Source organism: Platichthys flesus, chromosome 16, assembly GCF_949316205.1.
Source record: "Platichthys flesus chromosome 16, fPlaFle2.1, whole genome shotgun sequence".
Lineage (NCBI taxonomy): Eukaryota > Metazoa > Chordata > Actinopteri > Pleuronectiformes > Pleuronectidae > Platichthys > Platichthys flesus.
Genome location: NC_084960.1, coordinates 8031348 through 8046380, shown reverse-complemented (window position 1 = coordinate 8046380; position 15033 = coordinate 8031348). Strand labels below are relative to the sequence as shown.

General features: G+C 42.4%; 1 protein-coding gene across 1 annotated transcript; it reads right to left on the bottom strand.

The window, feature by feature from the left end:
• Positions 1 to 10000: 10000 nt before the first annotated feature.
• proza (protein Z, vitamin K-dependent plasma glycoprotein a) lies at positions 10001 to 14539 on the bottom strand. The gene is made up of 9 exons (XM_062408867.1): positions 14401 to 14539; positions 13421 to 13544; positions 12773 to 12933; positions 12596 to 12620; positions 12394 to 12507; positions 12158 to 12292; positions 11959 to 12074; positions 11755 to 11872; positions 10001 to 11012 (listed from the first exon to the last, which is right to left on the bottom strand). Exons 2-9 carry the CDS (start codon positions 13497 to 13499, stop codon positions 10477 to 10479), a joined length of 1284 nt encoding a protein of 427 aa, XP_062264851.1. The 5' UTR covers positions 13500 to 13544; positions 14401 to 14539; the 3' UTR covers positions 10001 to 10476.
• Positions 14540 to 15033: the final 494 nt, after the last annotated feature.

The following is a 15033-nucleotide window of genomic DNA, read 5'->3' as shown; positions in this document are numbered from 1 at the left end:
AAGACAAGTACACACACACACACACACAAACACACACGCACACACACACGCACACACACACACACACACTAATAGCAGTCAGCTACTGCCATTTGTTGTTGATATATGAGTTTATTTATATATCTGTGTGACTCTTATTTTGAAAGAAATGTGGCCTCTATTCCAGGCCTGTACTCTGATTATGTCCGTGGGCTTGACACAGCGACAAACTGCTGTGATGCTTATTATTTCTGCCTCTGGTCACATGCTTGTCGCCTCAGCTGCTCCAGTCCATCTACCAGGGAGGCTTTCAGGGAGCCCCCCGCGGCCCCGGCCACCTCCAACCCCCCTCTCGGTGTCCCATCCTGCCTTAATCCTGGTGCACGCTGTGAGCGAATGGAAGTGATTTGTGGCAACGCTGTCACAGTTTCGTTTAGGAAAACTGTTTTCCACTGCAGTCTCCATACTGGATCATGTGTGGCAGCCATGACACCTCCTCTATAGTCAAGAGAGCTGCCATGTGTGTGTGCTACTGGTTTCAAATACTGCTGCGAGCCCCTCTCCTCCATCCACTCACAGACCCGGATGTCATTTTATGGGATTGTGAATACTCCAGTGATTTGGAGGCGTTAATCTACATTTTAAAATGTGTGTGCTGATGACACCAAACCGTACCCTGCAGCAACATGAAGGAGACGAGTGGGAACCGACAACCAGCCCCCCTCACATTTTACTCACTTTCTGCGTGGAACAGCCTTCTCATAGCCTCTCTCCCCCCCGGTTCACACACACAAAACGCATAAATACATGCAAAGTGAGATGACATGCAGGCTCTGGGCAGTAAGGAGGCCTATCATACCGAGTGGCAGCTGAGGATGTGAGACTAATCTGACAGGTGCAGGCTGGGAGAGTGACAGCAAGGGAAGAGGAGGAGGGGTCGCTGCTTGAGGCCCAGGGGATTAATGGGTCTCTCTCTGTTTATCAGCAGACAGGCTCTGAGTATATCATCAATGCCGGCGCTCAAACTTTATACAAGTATTCGAGGAGGTCGCGCACAAGAAAAGGGAATCATTACTCTGTTCCACACATAGTTAATCACCATAACTGGATTTGTAAGAACTTGCCTCTCTAAATCCCTTGTCAGGATAAGATGCAATTAAGAGAATTTATTAGGCTGTTTCCTTTGTATTACTGCAGTTGAGTGTGGGGCCGGGCAGTTGATTGAGACATTTTGTGTTGTAGAAGCTGGGAGGCTCATTTAGAGAAGTGAGCGGAACTATTACATCTGCAGGGACACATCACAGACTGTAAGGAGTACAGTGCATGCTTTTTAGTTTTATTACAGAGAGTGTGATGAGAAGACTCCTGCAATACCTTTTGTCCGTATCGTTAATATGTTGCAGGATTCAGGTGCGAGTTAGCATAGCATTAAGACTGGAATGAACTAGCCTGGTTCTGTCCAAAGGCAATAAAATCCCCCAACTAGCGTTTCTAAAGCTCAATAACTAAGGTGTTGTTTCTCTCAGCTGTTCAAATCAAGGAAATACTGAAATGCACTGAAAAAACAGACTGTTTACCAGGTCCCATGTGTTGAAACTTAGGATTTAGTTGACTTAAAAATATTATTGCTTTTGTGTTAAGCCAGAAATCGATCTCGTGACCTGATGCAGCCAGAAATCCTTATTTAAAATTTTTACTTTGTAACTTTATGAATAACTTTTTTTGTTGGTATGACCACACTTCTAATGCACATGGGTCAAAAATGACCCATAACTGTATGATAGTTATACTGTATTTATTTTGTATTCACCTACCATTCATTTCACACACCTGCTTTTGCACATCTGAGTAAATGAATCAGTAAGTGCTATTTTACAATTATTTTAAGGTATATACTTAATAGAATGATTAATATACATTTGAAATATGCATTTGATTTGTTTTTCTTTATCCAGGGTGTTAGTATTGCTGGTCGCAATCATTTCAGACTTACGGTTGAAATGAAAGATGATGTATGAAAAACAGGAGGAGGAAGATGAGGAGCTAATTCTTGGTCTTGATTCTGAGTCTGAAATCTCTGATGCTGAGGACCTAGACTCTGTTCCACACGATCAAGCTGGAGTTGTGAGTGTTTCTTGGAATCCAGCTCTAAATGAAGTAGGCTACTTTGATCAAATAGAAGACTAATCTTCTATAACATAAAAAACTCATCTCCTATTATATTACTGTAGAAGACTCGTCTACTATGTCTTCAAAGGAGCTTTCTCCTTAATGAAGAAGGAAAACTAAGCTACAGCTTGTGTATAAAAGGGTGAATATATTGTTTTATGTCTGTGGATTGAAACTGTGGAATTCTCTGGAAAAAGATATAACATTTTCCTCAAATGTTATTCCATTTAAGAAAAAAATGTATACAAGAAAACATAATGAATAATTATGAACTTATGAAGTTATACTTGTGTTATGATAATTGATATTCATTACTGTATCATGTATCATTAATCTGTTATATGACTAAACTAAACTGAATAATACTCTCAGAACGAGAAAAGGTACTTTCCTCAAAGTTAAATGATTCATCTAATGTACACAAACACATGTTTAACATATGTTAGTGCCACCATCAGATGGAGACTCAGATCCCAGCAGCCAGTGGAGGACTTCAATATTTATAGAGGGTGACAAGGTAAGTCCGGATCAGTACGATCATGTGGGGCTCAGTCGCTGACTAATATAGCTTTACAGACAGGCGCTTTGCTAACTTTAGCCCTGCCTGGTGAGTTATTGTGCTGTGTGAGGAGAGTACATGCTCTAATAGTGTCATGTGTCTACACAGGAACAAGAGCCACACAAACTCTGTCTGGCATGTTTCCTTCTTGTTTGTGAACTATTTGTGCTGTGCTGTTCTCTCCTCTGTCTCATCCTCCCGTCAGTACATGCGTACTTGCGGCACAGAAGTTTCCTCACCTTGTCAGGACCCCGCTCGGCTCCACACAATGAACCGCACAGTGACGGCAGGATGGCCGACATACAGGGCCACAGTGCTGCATCTGTTTCCAGAGACAAGCAGCGGAATGAGAGCATGTGACCTCACAGGATGCATTAACTATGACAGGATGCAGGTGCCCAAAATTAGCAGGAAGAGAGTCTAATTTTAAAGAGTCTCTTTTTTTTCCCCGTCGCACATCCCATCTTAAGACATGCTGCAGGGGACGTGGCGTGTGATAGTGGTGTTGTTCGGTGAATGGAAAAGGTCAGATGAACAGTTGATCTCCCAAAAGATGCATACCGATCATCACCTTTATAAATACATGAAATTGAAAAGTCCACGGTGTCAGTACATATACACCATAGAGTGTATATAAAGATGGATGACATGTCTCCACTTGCTCCCACTATCTAGAAATCAAGTTGAAATATCCCTGATATGATGCCGACATCTTGCACATTTGCCGGCAGTCTGTGTAGTTACGATCGGAAGATGGAGCCAAGATATCGAGGTCACACCTATACAAGCACTCAACCAATCATGAGTCAGTCTCAGCTGTCAATCATTATATTACGACCTGTTTTTATAGGATCAACTAACTGATTAAAACCAATCTTACACAAAAAAAACATTGATGTGATAAAAACTACATATAATGACAATCTATTTGACGTGTATTTTTTGTTTGGCTCATATCCCATTCAGTAACTCAAAGGAGGTGGGAGTTATGACCTTTACTGCAACCAGCCACCAGGTGGCTATCAAGACTCTTTGGCTTCACATTCAGGGAGCCGATATATCATCCATGTTTACACACAGTTTATGATATACACACTTGCACAAACACCCCCACTCTGTCAGCTCACTAGAGAGGGATGCACTGACCATGTGTGTTCAGCAGATTAAAGACTTTAGGAGTTTAGTTAATCAAAGGATTAAAAACAAAACGATTGTGTCCAGTTGACTTATGGGAAGTGTAGGCTCCAGTTTTCAAAGATTGAACATGTTTGGGACTGAAATGTGAGATATCTCAGACTCCGCTGCTTTATGTGTCTCTTATGAGGCCCCCAGCTTTCATACTAAATCACTGTAATATCCTGTTAACACAGACACTGACTTATGTGTTGTTTTTAACTTTTAATATATGTTTTTTAAACATTGGTTAATTTAACAAGTACGTTACACATTAATAAACATGTGCCTGTTAATGTGCCAGTGTTGGTGAAAAGGTTGATTTAATTTCATTTGTTTGTGCTGTGTGGTGAAATGCACTGAGTGAGGTAATGAAGGTAGTAGTATGGTTAGAGGGATAATCCTGCTCTGTTTTTCGACAATGACTTAAACCCTCCGGCTGCTCGGGGTCCTGAACCATCAGAGGTCATGACCTTTCGAGGTAGCATAGCCCCTTAGAAGGAGGGTTCATATCAAAGGTCATGTGAATGTGACCCACTTAGGTTCCTTGTGCTGTATCTGGAGGACACATAAATACACGGATGCACTCCCACTTACATTTCTTGCAGACACAGTCATGACTCAAAGGTTTTATCTGGCCTCTTCAAAGACCACCACATGGAACATAGCGCTGTTGTTTTCATTCAGCGAGCCTCAGAGAACTTTCTGTCGGGTCGTCTGGTTTCTCGATGGCACTGGACAGGATTTAGCCCTTACGAGGTCGGGTTGAGGTCAGTGGAATAAAGACAGCTCCAGGATTTACCTTCCTTCTGTATCTACCAGTCACTGCGTCCCCATGCTGAAAGCGACATTCTGTTTTTAAGGCGTTTGTCAAGGTTTTGAGGCCTGGTTTCTGGTCAGAGGTGAATAAGGGATGCTTTTTTATCAGTTTTGTAGAAATGTCTTTTAACTCAGAAGTGACGAAAGTAAAGGATCTGTTACCAGCACTGACGTCTTTTTAGTTTGCTTGTGAGTTATGGATGACATTTGTGAAAAAGTGAATTGTTTCAACATCCGTCCATCGATTATTGGATTAACGCCAGTTTTGTTGCAATACCGACATATATAGACAAATAACCATTTATTTGCTTACTTTGTTGTTTCACATATTTGTAGTAGTTCATTAACAAGTCAAACCAAATGCAGACTAAGTGTAATTCATAAAAAATTGCAAATTTCATCTATCAATGTTGTTTTTAGATTTTAATATATTTAATTCAGCTGCATAGGAAACATTGTGAAGAGTTAATGAAGTGGCTATTGGTTTCATTCAAATGCACTCAACATGTTGTAGTTGTAACAGAACGTGGATGTTAGCGTTTTTAGGGCAGCACTATGCCCAAGTCTGGATGCACCCTCACAGGGCTGCTAGCGTTGGTGTAAACTCTCTCTAGTCTTGCTATTAAAAAAAAACTAAAGAACTTTACAACATCTGAGCAATATTAAAGTCCACAGCCTGTCTCGCTCCATCTCCTTCAGCCACTTTTCAGTTCCCAATCCCCAACTTCTGGAGCTCCTGCTTTATGTCCACTCTCCTGCACAATTACCCAACCGAGTGGAAGCGGCCCTGTCTGGCATGTGGCAGAGTTTGAGAAGGGGGCTGGGATGAATTGGGTGGAGAGGGGGTGACCGCACAGTCCCATGTCTGTGGAGCCTTGAAGGGAGACAAGACTGGGGACATGGATTTTTTTTTTGGGGGTGGGGGGGATTACCCGGACTAGATTTTGGACGTGCCTGTACAGATAGCACAGCGCTCTTCACACACACGCGTAGCCGATCCGATTTTGAACTCAGTCTATCTGCCTTCAACACACAGACACACTGCTGACCCCCTGCGTGGAATCAGACACCACACAGACAGATAATCCTTGCCAAAGTCTGTAATTTAATGTGTGTCCCCCCCCCCGCCCCCTTCACCCCAATTCACAAGACACAAATAAGCATGTCATTGCGATGCATATACGTGCACGCACACACACGTGCACACACAGGGTATAGGGAGGATTTGAGGTCACAGCATGCAACTTTATTTTGGGGTTGAGGCGAGCGAAGGATTACTGAGGAAGTAGGCCAGTGGCCAGATGTACCAACACATTGTAGTAACATCCACTGATCGCCCAGCGCTGGTGACATTTGATCTGTGCAGAGTGAAAGCTTTGACATTGAGTGCTTTCACTTCCTCCCACTGGTAACGGCCGCGCTAATGTGTGTAATGTGTCCCTTTTCATTCATGTCTAATATACTGTAGCTCAGTCAAACTGTCCACACCATAACTGATCTCTCTTCTGTGTCAACGTCCCGGATCTCCTGGTCTGTCTCTGCTCTTCATCTATCGGTCCTTTCTCCATCTCTCACTCAGCCTCCTTTTCCTGTCTCCTGCTACCCCCCCCCCCCCACCCCCCCGTCTGTATTCATGTCACGTGCCCATCTCCCCAATTCTCAGATTTTAAGCTGAGTTCAGGGAATAAAAATGAATGCAATGCAGGAGTTTGATTTCAGCAGCTCAGCATTAAAGTGTGGCCGAACCTATCCTAGAGTGTGTTTGTATGCGTAAGCCTGGGAATGGAGCTGGCAGGACCAGACTAAGGAAGGAAGGAGCTCCACTCACATGAATCTCCATTGGACGGCCCAGTGAAGGAGCAGAGCCATTTTTGGGAGCAAGGAGCCATCTCCTAGGTGAGTACCATGGCAACAGGCTATGTGGGCCCCAGCTTTCAGAGTTGTCCTTTTCAAGCGCCCGATCAAAAGTGGCAGGCCAGGTTTTTTCTTATGTGGCGTCTCTTACGCTCTCTAATGCCCATTCTTCCGCCTCTCCTTTTCTCTCCCTGCATGACACGGTCCAGGCCTTGTTCACCAGGGAGGCTGTGAGAAGACTGCAGAGGGCAAAGTGTCTGTGGGAAAATGTTGCCAGACAACACAGGGGTATGGGACAGAGAGGGCAAGCAAATATCCGTCTGTGTGGGACAAGCTGGGGATAGCTACAACCAGTTTCCATAGTTTTTTTTTCTCCATTAGACAGCATGGCTCATTTAAATTATGAGCATAACAGATTTGATGCTTTTCTGTTTCTGCATGTGACTGGTTAAAACAGAAGTAGAAGATTTGTTAAATGTACAGCCCCATCAAACTGGAATCACCTGCCAAACACACTCAGATCTCTTATTTCGTCGTCCAACACTCTCTGTTGACCTCAACCATGGTTGTTCCTTTATGTTTGATTGTATTGACCCTTACGTTTCATCACTATTTTAGCGCTCGTCTCTATTTTTAGCCATGCTGGCAGGATGGAAACCACAGTCTGACCCTCACACTTTGGATTAGACTTAAATATCTTCACCATTTGTCTTGTTTATTTTTCTTTTTGAATTAAATATATTATTTTCCTTTTTCTCACTAGTATTACGAAGTGTGGCAGCTGTTAATCAATTTTATATCCAGTGTTGTGCATGAACGAACACAAAAGAACGCGTTCATTGAACACGTTCACTTTTATGAGAACGATGAACTAAACGCAACTCAATGACAACTTGGACTGTAAACAGATGCACACAGAGGCAGACAAATTTGTAAACTATAAAAAACAATAAATATTTATAATAAAAAATATCAAAAGAGTTTTGTACTGATAGCATATCATGTCATGTCGACACAAATAAACATTAATGACGTCCACAATCGGGGTGATTCTTACCTCTATGTTGTTCTTTCCTCTCCTCCTCTACTTTGCGGTGCTTTCTGAATTGTGCAACTGATAATTTAATCTTTTTTTGATTCATCTTTGACTCTAACCACAGCGTCAGGGACATACCTGAGGCGGAAGCGCAAATTCTGTGCGAGCCGCCGCCTGACTGTTCACACAGGGAGCCATCCAGGAGGATGTTGTAGATCCTGGCTTGCCTGTCCACGGAGCCACGGGTGGTGACATCAGCAAATGTCCCTATGCTGCCAAAATGAGTAGGTTTTTATACTTCTCTGTGCATGCATCATGCTGCTATGAGGAACTGTTGTGAAGTGAAATGAAACCCCCTTCTTTTTTTTCTGTTCATGCTGAAATAAAGTGGATTCACTTGCTCTGACGTTTTCGATCACATCTTTATAAAACACCTCATTAAGCTTCACACTACAAACACTATGGGGGGAAATGTTTTTTGAGAGAAGATTCCAGATTCATTCACTGGACTGGCACTCAGTAGAGCTCAACAGAGCTGTATAGGTTCATCTCTGATCCATGCAGCTTCCTTCTACCAAGTTGTGTGGTTATTGGTCCATTATTACATAAAAATGTTGACTGACAAATCATGAAAACATAACCTCCTTAGCAGAGATAATAAAAACTCCACCCATTTTTCAAGGAAATGTCATCAACATAAATAATTATTAGAAACGCAACAGGAAACTAAAAGTTAAATGAAATGTTGCTGTTAGAGAGGATGAGCACATGTGGGGTTTCAGACTCTTAGTATATGTTTAATACTGTGAATAGATCAGACAGAGCAGGTAGTTGTCAGAAGTTCAGGTGAGACCCTCTGGCCTTTTTTAACTTCTTTTTAATCCTTAATATGATTTTTTTTATTGTAAATGGGAAATCACATTGAAACTTAATAAAGCAAAGAGCACTCACAATACAGCATGCGTGAACTATTCCAATATTTAAAAAAAAAAGTAAATTCTCCGGTTCTGACAATTTAATCCTTTTCGAAGCTGTGTTGAGGAGCTTTTGGTAAAATATTTGAATGTGAAAAAAACGTATATTATTGACTTCCACTGAAGGTTTGTGTGCAGCGGGAGAATAACTGTCAGGGGGATTTCACCATGATTGACTAATTTAGCGACATCTTTTAATGCACAGATGGACGGTTTTACAACCAAACAATTACAACAATATTGGTCATCTGTCGTTTAGGACCCAATGCAACTCAAAGATGAGCTGGTTTCTTGTTGTTTGTCTCAAATAAAATTTTGTGTGAGTTTGCGATCCTGTCAAATACTGAAATGAAAACCAAAAGGCTTTATATAGATTTCCCCAGTTGTAAAACAATAGTAGCTGATCCCATTCCCTCTTATATAACCTCAGATGCACACGTTTCTTGACGAGAGTTAAATTAGAGAAATAAAAAATGATCTGAACATGAAAACACTGCCCTCTCCTGGACATTGATTGTCACAACGGGCTGGAATGACACACTATACATTAATCGATGAAACCAGCAAGTTCAATTAAAACGTGCTCTGCCTCTACTTGTGAGTGAGATCGGACAGAAAAAAGTATATAAATACAATAATTTATATTAAATGCTTTCCAAACAAAAGAGCAAAAGTATAATACAAACAAATGAAGCTCCCTTTTGGAACATGTCAAATATCAACAGCAGGAGAAAGTGCTTATACATTGATAAAATGATTAAAGCAAGTCTGATATTATTGTGAATTAAATGAAAATAAGCACATTAAAGTGTGGTTTAATTCAAATAGGGATAATAAAATATAATGAAGGATACTCTCATATGTAAGTTCTGTATTTTCTATTAAATTGTATAACAGCTCATATACATACAGGTTCAGAACAAGATAAGAAGTAATATTAATACAATTCTGTAAACATCGTTAACACAACCAATCAAATGTCTTGTTGTGTTTCCAGGATATAAGGCTCAGAAATGGGACTTGCCAAACTCTGAATCTGAGTTAAAACTGTAAATAGTGTTTGATTAAAGTTAATCTGAAATGGTCTGAATTTAGAACTTTGGAAGTACTTAATGATGTTCACCAAAGATTTATGAGTGAGCTGCTTTCAGCATGGGAGTCAGGGGCAGAGTTGAATTCGTTCCAGTCATGATGAAGAAACCCATCATACCTCAATATCTGAGCAATACTTACTTAACACTGTTGATATCTCAGTTAGTGTGCATGAAAAAAAAAGCTCTTTATCTATTGTAAATTGTTGAAACAAAGAAGTTCTCACCTGCAACTACGACTCACTGATATTTCCCAAATATACAGATATTCAAATCCCACCATTCCTCAGATTTTTTTTTGAACAATAATATTTCATCCAAAAACACCAACAGTACATAGATCAGGTGATGTGGTTATGTGGGTTTATTACATTCATAGAATAGTGATTACCAGGAATGTTACATAGAGCATGTCAGCTAGGAACAGCAGTCACAACAAACAACATCAACTTAAGGTTATTAAAAGCTTTGACCGCGTCACAAAGCACATGTTGAATAATTCACTCCATCTCTTGCTGCTGCATTTGGCCAGTTTGGAGGTCACGTGCAGTAAGAGCTGCTCTGTTTATGTCAACAGAGAGCCACCTTGTGGGTAAAGTGAGGAAGTAGATGTCGAGGAATGAAAAGCAATCACCTCGACTGAGACTGATGCCGTGTATGTATATGCATGTTTGTAAATACAAGAAATTATTTACAAATAATGAATGGTACTAATACAAGACAAAAAGATAAAACTTATGAAGAGGTTGAGCTTGAAGTGCACACATGGAAGTACTCCCCTTATTCCCAGTTTTTATTATATGTACTCCCTGACTACCCGATCTAACGGGAGCCCATGAACGGCTGCAGCCAGCCGAGGTAGCGGGACACTTTCTGGAAGATGTAGCCTTTGCCGCACTTGGCCCCCGGCGGCTGGCTCACCACCCCGGTGAGAAAGAACACATCCCTATACAGGGAGAGCAAGGGGCTGCCTGAGCTCATGGTGCAGTCGGCATTGGCCCGAGGGGCAGTGCAGCCCATTTTATTGGTCATCAGGCTGCCGTGATTCTCCAGACACTGAGCCAGTTGGTTGTACGCCAAGTAGTTAACAGTGAGCGGGCCCTCGAAAGCAGACACCTGTTGGGGATCTTTCCAGCCGGTGACCACGGCGGGGAGCTCGCCTTTCAGCAGGACGTTGTCAGCGAAGTCCCGTTCTGGCAGACAGGCAGCGATTACATTCTTCCTAAAGATGATGCGGTCGCGGAGCTCGAGGACAGCCAGGTCATGTTCCGGACGACCCTCCACATAGCGCGGGTGGACGTGAACTATTTTTACGTACAGGGTCTGCTCTCCGTCTTGAACGTTGGTGTTGCTTTTGCCTGAGGAAGAGAAGGGAAGTGAACACATTCAGGATGGTGTTTCCCAAACTCAGGCACACATACGCTGCTTTCAGGCATACACTGAACCCCAGAAAAAAGCCCCTGGAATTATCCGGGTGGGCTGTATGTGAGAACACAAATGTCTAAGTCAGGTGCTGTGGACACTCCTGCCAGCCCTATAGTGAAAAGTCCAGAGAATGTCAGAGTGAGCCTGAGAGTACAAATGGAAATGAGAAATGTGAAGATCTGAAGCTTTTCTGTCAGTGAAAGTTCTCACAAATGTAATATGTTCAGATTAAGACTGTTGTCTATGTCAGTTTTTCTCATGCAGTTTCACATCATTACATCAGTACCATTAGCTTCATAAGGTACCTTCACATGAAGAAAGTTGAATATTCTTCTAGGGCTGGGGATATGTAGATAGTTTGAATATAAATATTAAATCCTGCGTGAAACATAATTTAAATAAGGAACTCGATATAAAAATGTCATTTTCTTCACTTCATTCTTCACTCTTGAAGTGTTTATTTGAAAAAATGTGTTTGGAGATTATAGATCTAACTGTTGCTTCACAGATATTTTTGGGAGCTTGCATGATTCTCTTTCGTCTTTTGTCCAACTGCACAACTTTGTTGCATTGGAAATGGAAATACTCTCATGTGACGTCAGAGTATCTGCTGTCTATTTATTATTTACTATCCTTGATGTTGGGAAGTTGTGATAATGGGTTTAGTCTGCTCACCGACGGCCACTTGGAAGGAGCTGTACTTGTCTGCACACTGAGCTGAAGTCAAAACCAGGTTCTCCTTCAGAATGACTCCGCTGCAGAAGCCTGCCGACTCTGAATTCTTCAGGAGAGCCTGAAAAAAAGACACGAGGAACATCAGCCACACATAAAGGAGTGTCAGAGATGTGTCACAGTGTGCAGGAGTCTGTGTGTTCCTACCTGCCAGGGACACTCAGTGGAAGTACAGCTAACTCCCTCAAAGTTGTTGCGGGTGTTGCTGGACTGTTTGTCATCCCAACGACTCAGACTGCTCACTTTACCACAGGGGAAACTGACTGAGAGAAGATTGCAAAACGTTTGTGATTACTTCTCTCTCGTTAGGTCGTCATTAGGTTATTTCTCCCTGCCTCAGACGTACCTGCAGGCTCACACTTATTCCTGTCCCTTTGGCTGAGCTTCCATCCACGGGCACAGGAGCACTGGTAGGTTGTGTAGTCTGGTTTACAGAACTGGGTGCAGCCCTTGTTCTTTTCCAGGATGCACAGCGTCTGGTCTGCACCGTGGAAACAGAGAGCGGAGGATAGCAGCACTCACACACCGGCTGAGAGGCAAATGAACAACGATGATCACACACAACATGGATCTCCCCCTCACCGTTTTCACAGTGGACCCCCGTGAAACCCGACTTGCAGACGCAGTCGTAGCCTCCAACGCTGTCCGAACACAGCGCTCCATTCTTGCAGGGCTTCTCTGCACACTGGTCTCCATCTAAGCAGAAAGACGGCGAGTCTGAGAAGATCTAATGCAACACTTATGGCCATGCAGCAATGGAAAATCATTTTACCACAGCACTTACCAATGTAGACGGACCAGAAGATATCCTGCAGGAGAAAACAGGCATGATAAGTGCACAGTTGAGGCTGCACAGTGGCTTTCTCTGTCATGCATACAGTGCATTAATGAGACAGGGAGGGGCACTGGGAGATAATGAACAAGCAAGGCAGGGCTTTGTGAGAGAAATTCGGCATCTCACCGTGCGGTACGAGTCCTGGAAGAACTTCCTGGCCTCCTCGTAGCTGCACACTTTCTCCATGCAAGCCTGCTCCAGGCTGGAAGACCGGCTAGGGTTACTGCCGTCGACATTCCTCTTCTGACGGGAGATCACGGTGCTCGCCTGCTGCTTATCCAGAAACACTGGAGAAACAGTTGATGACTTAGCTGGTTCCCGCACAGCTGACCAAACTAGACCGACTGTGAACTATGAATCAGTTTGTCTACACAGATTCAGCGTTTTGAGTTTGTTTTTCTCGGTTAAAAAAAGTTTCCCATATATGATTATTTACAGATTTTTACAAAGATTATAATGAAAGTAATTACCGGTTGCAGCCTCTGTGGTAAATATAACCAGTCTTTATCTCTTAAGACAACTCAAAAATAAATAAACCAATAAACAAAACTAAATTCACCTAAATCTGCTGCATCTCCATTGGTACTAAAGCTCCTGTTTGATAACTTTCTGAATCTCATATAGACGCATTATCACCTCAGTGTTTCCCTGTTTTGTCATGCAGAGAACAGGCTGACATGTCACGCTGACATCTTGACCTGCTTTACTTCCTCACTCGTAGCTGAGACTACCAGCTCTGTGTTTTGAGCTCTGCAGTTTCATCGGGCTCCTCACCTGTCTGGGGGGTCTGAATGGCAGCGAGAGCCCCCGTCAGGAGACACAGCAGGGCGGCAGATGTGGTGGAGGAGCCCATGGTGATACTGAGGCAAGGTCGGTGTTGCAGGGATCAATGTGAGCTCTTAAAAACAAGCAGATTACAGATATGACACACAGGGTGATCTGTACAAGGCGATGAAGTGCAAATCAAAATTGTCATACAAGACGTTGGTCTTCCACTGTCAGTTGTTGGATTAGAATGTTCTTTGATATAAAAATACAATTATTATAGGGAAGGGATCCATTTATAGAGGGTTTTTAAGATATCACTTTAAAAAGTTAATTACCAAAAGCCATTTAAGAATGTTTGTGTTGCCAGACGATGGAAATTCCAAATGGTGCCAAATGCGTAACGTTTTAATTTGGAGATAAGTCTAATATGTCAGCATTATAACATAGTATCACACTATAACATATTGAATTTACACAGCAACGATATGAAAGAAGACATTTAAAAAGCCTCATAGATGAGATACACAAGAATCTGATGATAACAAACTGATATAATATGAGATACATTTTACATCTATGATTTCAAAACTCGATTATGATTAGGCATTCATTATTATTAATTCATTAATTATTATTTATCTGAAGATCCCTGGGCCTTGTTTACTGTAAACTCACACTGTCTCTGGTGTTTATGATGTGGTGGGAACACTGGTTTTGAACCTTATATACAGTCTATGGTGTGAGGCTACTCTTGATGTGTGCGGAGCCTTTAGCCTGCAGATAGCATTAGCTCGTGTGCTGCGACAAAAACAAAAGATGGGACCAGTTTCCGCTGCACACGCAGGGATCGTGAGGCAGCGTTTTCCACCGTGTCGCATGAAAACATCCAGTCACACTTCTGAGGGCGCGTCACGACAAAGACAACAACAACAGCAGCAGCAGCAACAACAACAACGACAACATCAGCTGTGATGTTCGCTACCTACCGCCTGGTCCCGTCTCTGGTCCCTGAACGCGCCTCAGCCTCCTGCTCGGGTCGGGCCTGTGGATGATGGTTGATCCGGAGTGACGGAGGATGATGATGATCGCACACAAGCCTGCCCACTCACTCACTGTTTACTGCCTCCGGACCACGCGATTACCGCGGGGGGCCTCGTGGGGGCGCTGCAGGACAGAGCTGCCTCTTGCTGCACGGGACGGTGGGTTTCCGTTGTTTTATTAAGATAATATAAGACGAGAATGAGATGAGATCATATTGTTAGATAGTAGAATGAAGTGGCTGTTAAAGGGATAGTTCACCCAAAAATGTAAATTCACTCGTTATCTACCACTATGCCAATGGAGGGGTGGGTGGGGTGTTCAAATTCAACTGGAAACGACGTAATTTACTAGCCTGTGTTTAGCCTAAACGTCCTCTATTAACAATGTTTATCCCTGAAACTCGTAAAGTTTTCTGTGGACCCATCCATCAGCAAAGTGGGGAATTTTCAGTTTTGCTTGAAGTATCTCTTTAAGCTATATATTATTATTATAATATAATATAAAAAAGTATGAATTACTGTATACTTAAGAGTATAACAAAAATGAAAGTCAAACAGAAAATAGACAAAAATGAGAAA